The 14,780-nt window shown below is 34.4% G+C and overlaps 1 protein-coding gene across 1 annotated transcript in view; it reads left to right on the top strand.

The window, feature by feature from the left end:
- The window catches only part of Bcat (Branched chain amino acid transaminase), a 35,182-nt gene extending 21,609 nt beyond the window's left edge, over window positions 1-13,573 (top strand). Inside the window, exons 2-6 of the mRNA XM_067785805.1 lie at window positions 5,282-5,698; window positions 7,869-8,224; window positions 8,299-8,480; window positions 10,051-10,205; window positions 10,296-13,573. Coding sequence (XP_067641906.1) covers window positions 5,282-5,698; window positions 7,869-8,224; window positions 8,299-8,480; window positions 10,051-10,205; window positions 10,296-10,487 — 1,302 coding nt within the window. The 3' untranslated portion in view covers window positions 10,488-13,573. The remainder of the gene's footprint in view (window positions 1-5,281; window positions 5,699-7,868; window positions 8,225-8,298; window positions 8,481-10,050; window positions 10,206-10,295) is intronic.
- Window positions 13,574-14,780: the final 1,207 nt, after the last annotated feature.

Genomic DNA, 14,780 nt, shown 5'->3' with positions numbered 1-14,780 from the left:
TTTGGAACATCATGTGCCTTCTGGCAAGACACTAAACTGGTGACTGTAATGAGCAATTGTCATGGCGGAGACATAGGTGGATTCAACGGAAACAGAAAAACGGTGAAAAAATCAACTTGGCTTGCCCAAAGTCCATTATCGAATATAATCAATACATGGGTGGAGTCGATCTGTCTGACCAGATGTCACAGCTATACGATATCAACAGGAAGTCTACAAAGTGGTGGAAAAAGGTATTCTACAAACTTCTGCAGACTACATGTGTCAACTCATGGATACTATAAAGAGAAACGCACCACTTGCCAAATTACCCTTACATTGATTTTGTCATTTCATTAGCGGAGGATATGATTAAGTTTGGGCTAGAGAAAACTAAAGTGCCCAAGAAGAAGAAATCTGGACGACATTTGAAGAATCGAGACGTCAATTACGGCATAGTTGGCGATCATATGCCCATCGAAGGCACAACGCGACGCCGATGCATGAAGTGCTCAAAGGACAAGAAAGGTGGAAAGAACGATAAGCGTACTTTCTTCACATGCAAGACGTGCGAAGTGCCACTATGTTTTAAGTGTTTTACACCATATCATATGTAATATTTGTTTTTTAAATGAATAAATTTTATAAACTTACTCTGGTTGAAATCTTTAATTATGGACACTGCTGGGACATTATATCCCAAATTTTAAACTTAAACAACCGTTTGGGATTAATTGTCCCACCCCCCACGGCGCCTCTGATAAGGAAAATTGATATTCGGGCTCGGTCAAAGTTTTAACTTTTTAGTAGTCTTTAAAGTCCAACTAGTGTCGATATTGCATATCCCACAGTTTTTTATCGGTTCGAAAGGGTTAAAGTATAAATGGGAAAGACTTCCTTTCCCTCCTCATCCTTCGAGCTACGCCCTAGAATTTATCATATTATTATATCGTTATCGTTTTTTTTTTTACAAATTTACAATATTTAAATCACCCAGTAACAAAAGGTAATAGATAGGAAATGAGTTGGTAATAGCCAAAGTGAGGGTCTACTACTGAATTCATCGCTGAATTTTAACACAGCGATGTCCTACGAAATTCATACCTGAACAACTCGCTTACCCGTGGATATTAACCAATCAAAAAAATTAAATTTTAAAATAAAAACTTATTTTTTATTAAACGATCTTGCACGATCGAGCTTAAATTTTCAACTCACATACTTGGGTAAAATCAGCTGTTTACCTTACCGACTCCATACTTTGATATAAATACTTTTGTTCAAAATAACAACAACGATTTTAAAACTAAATTTGTATATCTTCTCACCCCGAAACCTATTACCAACTCGCTTACCTTTTTCAGTTCTGAATTCTTTTGCTACTGGGCAGCCAATCTTAATAAATATTACCCTATATAATAAATATACTTAAAAAACTAAAAAAACACGCAAATATGGTGTCGTTTTAGTATCTACAATCCACTTAGATATTTGATGTTCATAGCAGCCAGCACAGAGGTTCGTGTCTCCGCTATTAAGCACAACTCATTTTGTAGCGAGTTATATAACCACTGCGGCGAGTCTTCAATAATTGCCGCTAGATGGATCTAACTCTCCCTTGCGCGCCTAGCCTAGAGAGTTACAAACAAGCATACATACAAGTGAAGTTAATATAAGCGTGTTAAAAATGGTACACCATCCCTCCTTTTCTCACCAGCCTAGCTCCGTTCTTGACTGAAGGAAACTACTTTATAAATCACAGAGGGACATGTTTTCCCTTAGTGCTAAAGTTTCAAACCTTCCGTACAAGGGTTCCTCTTAGAGGTCAGTTAATGATTGCTAATAAAGATTTCTCTGAGTGAGAACGATTTTTTTATATAAAAAAAAGCAGAAATCTTTACACAATAAAAATGTAAACTTTGCATCTAAGACCACGTTTACACATGCTTTTTAGTCTATAAAAATTCCACAATAATTCATCTAGGCTTTCGCATATGTCTCATGCCTAGGTTGCTTAAGATGGTTACCAGTTTAGGAACAAAAAATTTACATCTCTAAAATTTGGTCATAATTATCAATCATCGATGAATGATAATGTATATGAGGAAATCTAGTTATTTAATCACCGATGAGCAGTTAAGTATGAAAATGAAAATAATCTTATTATATGTTCATAGTTTTTTGCTATAAGTTTTTGCTTTGGTTTGAACATTATACACAACAAGTTTTCGTGTTGTTAAAAGCCAGAAAAAAGAAAATCACAGTGGAGTATTTTAAAGAAATGTTTTTCCAGCTCAGCAAGTAAGCCGAAAGTAGTAATTCAAAAATCTTGGCTCATCTCAAAACTCCGGGTGTATTTCTGCCATGAAAAGCTCTCAGTGAAAACTCATCTGCCTTGCAGATGCCGTTCGGAGTCGGCATAAAACATGTGTGTAGGTCCCGTCCGGCCAATTTGTAGGAAAAATCAAGAGGAGGACGACGCAAATTGGAAGAGAAGCTCGGCCTAAAATTTCTTCGGAGGTTATTGCGCCTTACATAAATTTTTTTTTTAATCCTATTTCTGAAATTTTTGCAGAGGCCTCATTCGTAACCTCAAGAAAAAAATATTTAAATTTACCATAGTAATATTTCAAAGCAAATTCAAAACTTTTTAACAAAAAAGTTCGATTAATTCATTCATTCATTTTTTTTTTTAAATTTTTTTCATTATTCCATTTTCTAAAGTTCGCAAATTCTTTGTTTCATTGACATTTTTAATTTGTGCATTAACTTGTATTTTTTTATACACAAGTCCCGTCAAATAATTATAAGACAATAGCACGCTGCCAATGGATGAGCATTTGCACTTTAAGCTTTTGCTCTATAATTAAAAAAATAGACGGGTTTTAACAGGAACCAATGTCGTAGTCAAAAAAAAAACATTGTTACGTATACATTACTGTCGAATAAATTAATTATTTGCACATGAACTTAAACACCGAATAAATGCGTGGAAAGCTTGCATGGTAACTTAAGCTTTATGGAACAATAGCCAAAGTAGAGTTAGGATAATGTTGAGGTATCACAAACTTGGTTATTTTGCCTAAGGTATTTAAAATAAAAACAACAATGTATAGGTTCGATTGGGTAAGAAATTGTTAGTTTTCCATAAAATTTAAGCAGACAATCTAAACAATTTCTGAATATCAACATGTTCTCTTAAATATTTCTTCTCTTATTTCGAAATAAATGGCCATTTTCTCACATGAACCAATAAACAGATCTCGCATTAAAAAATGAGAGAGCAAAAAAATCATAGTTGGCTGGGAAATAAATTTTCTTGGCGTGACGTCACGCTTTTGACATCATGTTTTATTGCTGACTCAGTGTTCAGACCTTATTCCAATCGGAGTATTTTGCTCTGCTCAACCTCCTACTACAACTAGAGTTGAAAACTAAATACTATTACTACCTAATATCTTTTGGTTGAAGTTTTCATTATATGCATACGTATGAAAAGCTGATTGTTTACAAGTGACGATTGGATGAAATGAAGTGAATTCATTGTTCGTGTCTTAAGACATGTTTGTTCACATTTTGCTTACAGTTTTTGTTTTTTTTTTATTTCGCATGGAATGAGAATTGAAGAAGTAAAATGTAAGCAAAAAATGTGTCCCAACGTAATCTGAAAATCCTGCCAAAATTCAAGATACAGCACTTCTTGAAGTTTTATATAAAAATGAAGAACGTTGAGTGAGTGAGGTCAGCGATAACAGTCGCTAATTGGTAGCACCAAGCGAGGTCAAATCTTCCTCCAACTGTCTCTCGCAACTCAGTGAAGGTCTTTTCTTTCCTCTGTTTACAAACCGCGGTAACTTTCTTTCTTGGCAGCGTATTCGTCCATGCGCATAACATGTCCTAGTAAGCGAAGCTTCCTGTTTTTATTCGCTGCATTATCGTCATATCTGCGAAAAGCTCATATAGCTCATCATTATACCTCCTTCGGTACTCGCCGTCGACATCACGAACAGGACTATTCTTCTCTCGACACATTCCATGATTCCGAGCCATACATCAGGACAGTTATGATGAGTGACTTGTAGAGCGAGAATTTTGTTCGTCGAGGCAGGACTTTACTTTTCAATTGCTTAAAGAAGCACTTGTTGGCAAGAGTTATTGTCCGTTTGATTTCAAGGCTGACATTGTTTTTGCTTTTCATGCTGCTTCCCAAATAGACGAAATCCTTCACAGTCTCGAATTTATATCAGTCAACAGTGACGTGGCTACAAAGGCCACGATAACAGCAAGTAATTCATCTTGTCCACATTTATACCAACTCTTCGCTTCCATGTTTAAACAGCCCGGCGGGTATCCCGTCATTACTTGGCACCTTGTGATTTCTTAGCCGTGATATTGCCATTCTCACTTCGCCAAAGTTGGATGCCGGAGCGTGTTTTCATCATCCGCGATGGGGGTATCGGCTTCGTCTTCCCCCACACTCTGTATGTCAGGTCACCATTATCATTCCTACAGGAATCTGCCCCGGTCTTGAAGCCTTCTGTCATTAAAAGAGCATGAAATATGTATGATAAACCGAAAATAATAATAATATTTTTTGCGATAAATATCCGGGGAGATAGAGCCCACTTTTCTTCCAGAATGTGCTGTGCTAATGGGAGCATTATATGGTCATCCTACACGTTTTAGGCCGACTCCATGTGCATCTGATAAGGCAGATAACTTTTTGCTGAGAAACATTACATGGAAAAAACACAATCGAAGGGATTGCCAAGCCACCAAATCAATTTGATGTTGGTTGTTCGCCCACTATCAAAAAGGAAGAAAAAATATACTCCGAAAATTTTATTTTTACTCCGCCGTAGTTGTTTACTCAGGTAACAGTTTTAAATACTCCGAACACTGGTAGCGAAATATGAGAGGAATGTAATAAATCGAAAAACTTCAAAAGCGCTACGTCATCAAACTTTTTTTTTAATAATTTCGGAATGCGGGATCTTGACTCATTTGTTTATGGTTTTCTCATGTGAACTTTTAAATTTATCTGAGCTTTAAACGTAACTTTTGTGCACAAAAAATTCTTTCATCGAACCTTAAACCTTAAAGGAAACTTCAAAAAATGGTCCCTGTAAAAAAAATATTTAAAATAATTTCACAGTTAATTAGCAATTAGGTCTTACAATTTTTTTAATACCTGATTAGTCACAGCTTTACTTTCATTAAACAATTAAGCTATTTTTCCTTTCAACAATGTTTCCAAAACTTACTAATTTTTTTGTATGTATATTTCTTTTTATCCTTTTAGGATATATTCCGCAATCAACATCGACTTATTCGTTTCATAGAACAATCAATACGTTTGTGTAGTAATCAATCATTGAAAACAGCACAAAAACAAGCCAAACAACATGCCGAACCAGACATCCAGATTTCAGCATCAATTTCCACAGAATACACACACGCTCCGGAACCCATTAAGCACGACAAAGATGTTGGACAACAATTTGCTGCCGTACAATTATCCGTACGTTTGGCATCACCACAACAATTGCATCCAAAACCAGATAATGATGAGGCTTTAGGTTTTGGCAAAGTATTCACAGATCATATGTTGAAAATATATTATCATCGGAATTTGGGCGGCTGGCAGCGGCCAGAGATAACGCCATTGGAAAATCTTGTTATGCATCCCGCAGCAAAAGTATTACATTACGCCGTTGAGGTAAGTTGTTTGGAAGACAAAAGAGAAATACTGACTAGGCCCTGACATTCCCACAAATATCCCTAAAGAGAAGTGTAACCTGTAAAAACAGCCCACATCTAGAATACCCTCTTGTGTTGTTGTAGGTCTGAATTACCACTATCTGAACTTCTAACAGTTGTACTGGGTCCGTGTTCACCAGTTAAACTGTCCTGGTGGAGCCATTGCCATTAATTTCCTGTACGCTTCGGGTTTCTGCTTAAATAGCTGAACCTGTTCTTGAAATTTCCTGAATGCAAAAACGTTTGGTATAATATATAAAGTACCGTTCACTTTGACGAAACAGTCCCTAAATAGTCCTTGCAACTACGGAAGAAGTTTCGACAGGCTCTCGAAAACAGTCCAGAGATTAGCCCGAAATTATCGCAAAAATAATTTCGAAGTGATACCTGAAAAGTTCCGGTTTGGAATTATTGAAATGGGGCCGAAGGAGGACACTTAATTAATTCTTAAATGGAAACAGGTCTCTATTATCACCGAACTCTAGTCTCTACCAGGTTCACCCAATGTTCTCAAAGTTCACATGTGGATATTTCCAAACCGTGACCCGACACAGCTCTGCCAACATAATCCCTAATAATACGGTTTACGGTTCTGCAGGTTTACGAGCTTATCTTCTAATTTGCTTCTTGGTCATTTTTAATTTTTCCTACAAATTGCCGGCAGCTGTAAGGCACATACATTTTAACTGAGAAGCTTTTCATTGCTGAAATATACTCGGCGTGCTTGCCAAATCACTGCCGAAGAACGATCCCGCTTTCTTCTGATTGAAAAACGTTTTTTTCTAAATTTTTTATGTTGTTTTGTCCGGGACTTGAACCTAGGACCTTCTGAGTAGTACGCAGAACACGCTACCACCACACCACGGCGGTCGCTAAAATGATCTTTAGCTTAGTTATTCTCAATTAATAAAACCCGAAGTCATCAAACCTTCCTCACTTTATTAATTCTATAGATCCCTAGAGTTTTCTAGACCTGTGAGAGAAAGTAAGTCCTATATAAGTTTTGCACTTAACAAATGGCTGGCTGAATTATTCAATTCAAAATCTTTCTTAAAATACATAGTTAAATTTTCTTAGAAAAGCTTAACTGATCTTTTGACGGAATAAAACTGAACAAAAATTGAGTGAACTAGGACAATGGCTAAGCATTAGAAAGCCAAGTACTTCGATAAGTATGGAAAGTCAGAATCATTGAATGGTCAAAGATTATAAAAATGCACTTTGAAAGCCACAATAGATCTAATTGTTTGAGTTGCAAATCAAAGATAAGCCAATAGAAGTTGTAATCTCTAAGCTTAGGAAATTTGCTATTGGTAGATCATGTTGTATACAAGTTGTTTTCTCAGTACAGCTTCTCAGAAAACATCAAATAGGGCAAGTCAAAAATTTGTATTTCTTTATTAACTTACCTTCGAAAAACAAACCGTTATTACCATGGTTCAACTATATACAGGTTGGCTCATCTGTAAAGCAACAAAATATGTCTGTTCAAATTGTCAAAATCTGTGTATTGGTGTTGGAGCGAATGGTATGGAATGGAAACCTAAAACTTAGCAGTTTTTGTATGTGTAAGTAAAATGTTGCCAATGTGTTGGTTTCATTTTGAGTTTGCCATCTCCTTTTGACAATCCCTTCGACCATGCAATAACATAAATAAAATCAGCTGATGAGATGAGCCAACCTGTACATAATTCAACCATGGTTATTACTCAAAGGAAAAATATTTCACTTTCGTACATACCTGAGGAGCTTTAGCTGATAAGCTATATCTTATAGTATATGTGCCTACATATCAATTTATACGATTTGAGTTAGATTTATATACGAAAAATTGATTTGACTAATTAACAGTCAGAACACTGATCAGCTGATGTACTGGTTCCAGTGTATGTTATATGTCTTAGATAAGATCTTAACGGATAAAAGTCATATAGCATACAACAAAGCAAATAGTCTCAACAAAAACCTTATTGCTATTAACATGGTGGGTGTATTTATTACCCATCCGCTTCGCACATAGCTTGTGCTTGATTCGTTCTTTCTCCTCTCTCTATTACCTACTCACGCCAGCTTGACACATTTCTCATTCATCTGTCTCAAATTAATCCCTACTTTCTTCACAATTACAGCTATTCGAAGGTATGAAGGCTTATCGCGGTGTTGATGGCAAAATTCGTATCTTCCGGCCAAACATGAATATGAATCGTATGAATCTCGCTGCTAAACGTTCCGGTTTACCCACATTTGAAGGTGAAGAATATATCAAATGTTTATCCCGACTTATATCCATCGATTCCGAATGGGTACCACACACAGAAGCTGCCAGTCTATATATCCGCCCTACATTAATCGGTATCGATCCAACGCTTGGTGTTGCCTCCTCAAATTCTGCCCTACTTTACACGATACTTAGCCCAGTGGGTAGTTATTTTAAGCCTGATAGTAATGGTGCGGTTTCGTTGCTCGCGGATCCACGGTATACAAGGTAAGTTTGATGGGCAGTTGTTATTTATGCAAAACAGCAAAATATTTATTTTTGATTTGGTATTTTGTTATTAGAGCGTGGCCCGGTGGTGTAGGAAATCGTAAAATGGGCTCTAACTATGCACCCACGATCAATGTACAAAAAGAGGCTGCACAAAAAGGACTTCAACAAGTGCTGTGGTTATATGGTGAAGATCATCAACTAACAGAAGTTGGCACAATGAATATTTTTGTGTTCTTTGCTAACGAAAAAGGAGGTAATCAGCTATGATCTATATATAAAGTAAGAAAAGGTTTAAAATTTGAAGCTTATTTAATGTTTGAATTTTCTATTTTTTATTTTTAAATCTTAATTTTATTGAATCAAATTAATTTAAAAAAAAAAGTTTAAATGAAAAACAATTTAAAATAAATAATTAAATATTGATAATTAAGTAAAAATAAAGCTTAAAATTAAATTTAAAATTTAAAGTCTTAAAATCAAAAAATAAATATAAAAAATTTGTCTGAATAAGAAACTGAAATTTTAAAAACTGTTTTTGTTATATCGGCCTATTGATAAAGGTTCCAGGTTCAAATTCGAGCTAAAAAACAACAACAATAGCTATCATAAAAATTATTGTTATACATAGGTATTGAACTCGACTTAGAACATGGAACTAAAATTTTATATCAAATTAAATTTCTTTTATTTTGAACTATTATTTATAAATCATAATATTTAGTTTTCGGCGCCCACCGTCGTGTGATGGTAGCTTGCTCCGCCTACCACACCGTATGCCCTGGGTTTACACCTCGGGCAAATCAACATCAAAATTTTATAAATAAGGTTTTTCAATCAGAAGAAAATTTTTCTAAGCGGGGTCGCCCCTCGGCAGTGTTTGGCAAGCGCTCCAAGTGTATTTCTGCCATGAAAAGCTCTCAGTGAACACTCATCTGCCTTGCAGATGCCGTTCGGAGTCGGCATAAAACATGTAGGTCCCGGCCGGCCAATTTGTAGGAAAAATCAAGAGGAGCACGATGCAAATTGGAAGAGAAGCTCGGCCTTAGATCTCTTCGGAGGTTATTGCGCTTTACATTTATTTATTTTTTAATATTTAGTTTTCAAACTTTGCTCAAACTTTTGCTTTGGTTAAAATTTAAATTTAAAAGTAAAAACTTGACATTTAAAATTAAAAAATTAAAAATTTAAATTTAAAAACAAAATTTTAAACGTAAGCTAAAATTTATAATTTTAAATACCAAAAACTAAAAACTAAAGATTAAAATTAAAACTGAAATTAAAAATTCAATTTTTATACAAAATTAAATTAAAGTTAAAATTTAAATTTAAACCAAAAATGAAAAACAGAAAACTAGAGAACAAAAATTACATAAAAAGTTAATAACTAAAAATTAAAAATATAAATATAAAGAAAAAAAATTAAAAGTTAAAAATGAAAAATTTTAAATTCAAATTTAAAAAATAAATTTCAAAAATTATTAACTAAATATTTAAAACTAAAACTTAAAATTAAAGATTGAAAGTTTAAAACTAAAAGTTAAAAATTATAAGTAAATTATTACTATTCAAATGTTTTTGTATAAAAAATTTAAAAGCAATATTAAAAACTAAAAATTATACCTCAAAGATATAGAAATAAAACGTAATCCAAAAATGAAGAATCAAAGAGCAAAACTTAAAAATTAATCTGAAAACCTAAAAACTCAAAAGTTACAGCCTAAAATTTTAAAATTAAGTAGAACATAGAACTTAAAACGTTTTCTGAAAACACAAAACTTAAAATTTAAGTTATTAACTTTTATTTATAATTTTTTTTATTCCAGAAAAAGTATTGCTTACACCCCCACTAAATGGTCTCATACTGCCCGGCATTACCAGAGATTCGATACTCGCGTTGGCTCGGCAATGGGGCAAATTCGAAGTACGTGAAGAGACCATAAACATGACACAGATCATTGAATTGCTCAATCAAGGAAGAGTAAGTTTGTCTATATATTTTTTTGGTTTCTACCCCCAACTAACATAAGCTTTCTCTTTATATCTCTCCTTTGCTCCCTTACGCGTATAGCTGCTCGAGATGTTTGGCACTGGTACAGCGTGCGTGGTTAGTCCCATTAATCGTATCAATTATATGGGCACAGATTTCTACATTCCCACCATGGAACAAGAACAACCCATTCACGAAACGATGCGAGAAACATTAACTGGCATACAATATGGCAAAATAGATCATCCATGGGCGCTAGAAATAGACTACTGAAACACTCGCATGTGCTCACCAAATCTGCTGGCATTCGAATTCCAGAAAAAATTGTTTTCTTATCCATTTGGAATTTGGCTCGTTTGTGTCTAGCAAAAGGCAAAGTGTATTAGTAGATTTTAGTTTTTTTTAATCTATATTTTCTGGTTTTATATATAGCTTTATTACTTGCATTAGACTATCAGCACTGGGTTATAATGCTGCATTTTGTAGTTGGATTACTTTAAATTTTTAATTGCAGTAAATTGTAGATAGTTCACAATTTATTACTTTTTTAACTCTGGGTATTGCCTTCACAAAATTAATGCAATTTAAGTTGCATTATAGCAGTAATTGAATTGAATGCTTAGTAATGTAACACTTGCAGTGTTACGTTTGGCTTTGGAAGTAAATTTAATTCATATTCAACTGCTTTCACAGTACTTAAAAGCAAAAAATTTAAATTGGAAAATAGAAATTGAAATACATGTAATGGTATTTTTAAAAAAATTACAAAATTACTTTTGAAATTGCTTGCCAAGTAATAGCAAAATAAGTAAATTTCCTGTTGAAATTCTGTCTTATTCTGTATTCTGCCGCTAACTTTTTACAATTACTCATTTATTTTAATTTTGAATGTAATGCAACTGTATTTGGATTACCCATTTCTGATAACTTTTTACTAGTACTTAGAAAAGAAAGTAATTTATAAAAGTTTTCGATATGGACTCAAGCAGATATAGTGGGTAATTAAGCTACAAACAGTACCATGTACTACTTGTTTATATTTTGGGAAATGGAAAATTTCGAATTTTTCTTTTAGTTAAAACTTGTTTATGCTAATATTGCATTTGTGTATTGGCCTTTTTTGTGCGCCGAAACTAGTAATCAATTTGGCGCATAATTGACTATTATTTTAAGCCTAAAAAAGGTAAAAGCTAATTTTTGGTAAACATCTGCCTTTAGAAGTCCTTTAATAAAGACTTTTTTTCATATTTAATACTTAAGTTTTAAAATAGATATTTATTTTTAACCTGCTAGGGTAAGGTTACATACTACATAAATATATAGAGAAATTCAGAAGTTGATTTAAGCAATTTAATTTAAGTTAAAGTAAAAAAACACAGAAAACTGCAAATCGAGTACGATTGCTAAGCTAATAATAAAATGATTTTGTTAATTATATGCTGAGAAACTAAAACGCAATGCATGTAAAACTGCTTTTTTTTATTTCAAAACAAAAAGATAGAACAATTCTTCTAATTTCCTATTTTTTTTTTAATTTTCGAAATTCATATACATATGTAATACTCCTATATTGCTAATTCAAAATGCTCGCTATCATGATACAAAAAATGAAGGTAGTTCCATTTAGTGCGACATTAACCACTTGACGTTTGCGGGGACAATGACAATTTTACCAAAAACAAGCTACCATATTGAAAAATGATACGAATTTTTCTAATTTTGATGGATTTCATTTTAATGAAGTCGACTAAATTACTTTCATAGTTATTTTAAATAAAAAAGAAAAAAATGAGTCTTGGAAATATTTTAATACGAAATATCAGCCAAGAAAAGAAGGTTTTTAATAAGTTTTTCGAGCTCCTGAAAATTGTTTTGTGTAAGAAACATGGATCGAAGTATGCAAAGCAAGTGAATATAGCGTTCTTAAGTGTCCGTACGTTTGCTCAGAACATTTTGACAAACATTCTCGTTTGTCAATTGCTTGCTCAAAGGAGGTCCTTATAAACCGACGCCGCAATTTCTTGATAAATTGGCTACAAGTCCAAATTTTTTATTTCTTTATTTTTTTTATAATTCAAGCATTGCGCTTAGGAGGGAATAGTCAAACCATTTTTTAGGGAGAACATTACCCTGTAGCTCTGCAGGTTATCCACTAGTTATGAGAGTGTTTTTGCCCGTTGTACCAGGGGTCACCTTGGGGCAGCCCCGCCTATACACATTATGTGCCCTTTTAGCATTGACATAGATGTGCAGACTTTGAAGGTACACTTTTTCTCAACATTCCTTGAGAAATATCCACTGTAGGGGCATGATAATAGGGCCATGCTAGAACAACAGGATTTTTCTTGTATTTTTTTTCTGTCTAAGGGTCAAGCTGCCATAAATATATGAGTCATTAACCAATATATGAGTCATTATCCATTTTTTTTCAATCAAACTGCATGTTTTACTCTATTCTCAATCGATATGTATATACACATAAATCGTGCTAAAACTTATTATTATTGTCTCAAATGACCATTGCGTTTTCATCCTAAAGGAAATTTCCTTCTGGAAAAACCACAATTTCGCCTTAAACAGTACCGGTATGGCAACGCTTCTGGCAACAAACATTATGAAACTTCAAAAATCCCCAAATACGTCAAAAAATTTTGAGTGGAACTACCATCTTTTTTGTATCATCAGACAGTCTACAAAATTTTTGTGATTGTAGCAGCATAAGTGTGACAAGGAAAATTTTAAATTTAGGTACATTCGAATATTGAATACAAACACAAAAACATTTTATCGTCACTCTTATGTTTGTGAGTGTATCTAGCCTGCATATATGTATATAGGAGTATTACATATATGGTTACAGTTAACTTTTACCTACCACTAGTACAAAAACAAAATAATTCTCAGCTATATAAAAATGTTATTTGTTTGGAAAAACCCTAAGTACCAGAGTCAAGTGCATTTATTAGATTTTAGACTTTGACTTGTTTGCCATTATTTTGAATTTTTGTTACCAAATTTGTTACAAAACTCCAAACTTATGTGTTTTGTCAGCAATCGGCAAATTTGTGCGTACTGATGTACATATGTTGTTAAGGAAAAAAGATTAAAAAATAAATCAAAATAAAACATTTAAATTCGCCTCCCTACAAAGCTTATAAAAACTGTGAAACATTTTTATGTAATGAAAAATTGTAGTTACGTTTTTATAGAAAACAAAAAAAAAAAAAAAACAATTTTATTTAAAATTTTTTTGCATGTTTTCATGATTGTTATGAAATTTGTAATAAATTGAAATAAATATCAATAAAAAAAATTGGTAATTTGAAAACAAAAAACGAAACAAACACACTAAACAAAAACTGTTTTCATTAACAAAAAATTGTTTAGGAATGGGTAATAGCGGAACTTATGTTGTGCTAGCGCAGTATGCTCAGCGCACGGCAATATTCATAGTTTCCAAAATTGCGATAGAGGGCTATACTTCCTACGCGTTTAAAACTTACAGAGAGAAGGGCATGAACGCTTGTTGGTAGGAATCTCCGGACGACGTAACAGCTTTGGGTAGACATCTCTTCAGTAGAGCCAAGACAATTAGGCTTGGCTTGGGAGCTGTACAAGTTGATTTTGGGGATTTACAAGTATGTTTCACGAACGGATCAAAGTTGCCAGCGAAAATTGTAGGGAGCTTAATGTAAGTCGAAAATTAAAGCTTTTCGATCACTTAAGTGTGTTTCAAGCGGAAGTTGCTGCGATAATAGAAACGGTGGAAGATTTGCTACTGCAGATGGAGAATTTAAGATCTACACAATCGGGGCTCTGAGCTCGCTTGTGGTGCAATCGAAAGTGGTCTGGGAGTGCCAGACCCACACTACGATTGCTCCAAATTACTTTAAGATAAGGATCATCTGAGTTCGGGGGTGTAGCAATATCACAGCCAACTGTCAAGCGAAATTGTTAGCCCAAGAGGGTACAATTTGGTCGGTTGTTGTTGTTGTAGCAATGCTCGCCCCACCTAATAGCCGCGACCGATCACAAATTGTCATCAATATCCTCTAACGAGAGTCCAAGCAAACTAGCTGTTTCAACAGGGGTGGACCATAAGGAAAGGGGTGTTAGAGGCGTTGGTTCCACATTACAATTGAAGAGATGGTTGGTGTCATGTGGGGACACATTGCAAGCGGGGCATACATTTTGTATGTCGGGGTTGATTCTGGATAGGTAAGAGTTTAACCTGTTACAGTATCCAGAACGAAGTTGAGCAAGAGTGACACGCGTTTCCCTGGGGAGTATGCGTTCCTCTTCCGCAAGTTTTGGATAATTTTCGTTAAGTACTGGATTCACCGGGCAATTCCCGGCATAAAGTTCCGACGCCTGTTTATGGAGTTCACCAAGGACCTGCTTGTGTTTTTTCACTTCATACGGCTGGGTTCTCAGGTGCCGTATTTCCTCGAAATGCTAACGGAGATGACTCCTTAAGCACCTAGGCGGTGCTGGTTCATCAATCAGATGTCTGTTGGGATGCCCAGGTTTCTGGGTATTCAACAGGAACTGTTTGGTCAGCATCTC

The sequence above is a fragment of the Eurosta solidaginis genome, chromosome 4 (genome assembly GCF_040869045.1).
Source record: "Eurosta solidaginis isolate ZX-2024a chromosome 4, ASM4086904v1, whole genome shotgun sequence".
NCBI lineage: Eukaryota > Metazoa > Arthropoda > Insecta > Diptera > Tephritidae > Eurosta > Eurosta solidaginis.
Note: the sequence above shows the minus strand (reverse complement) of the source record. Positions and strands in the feature narration are given on the sequence as shown.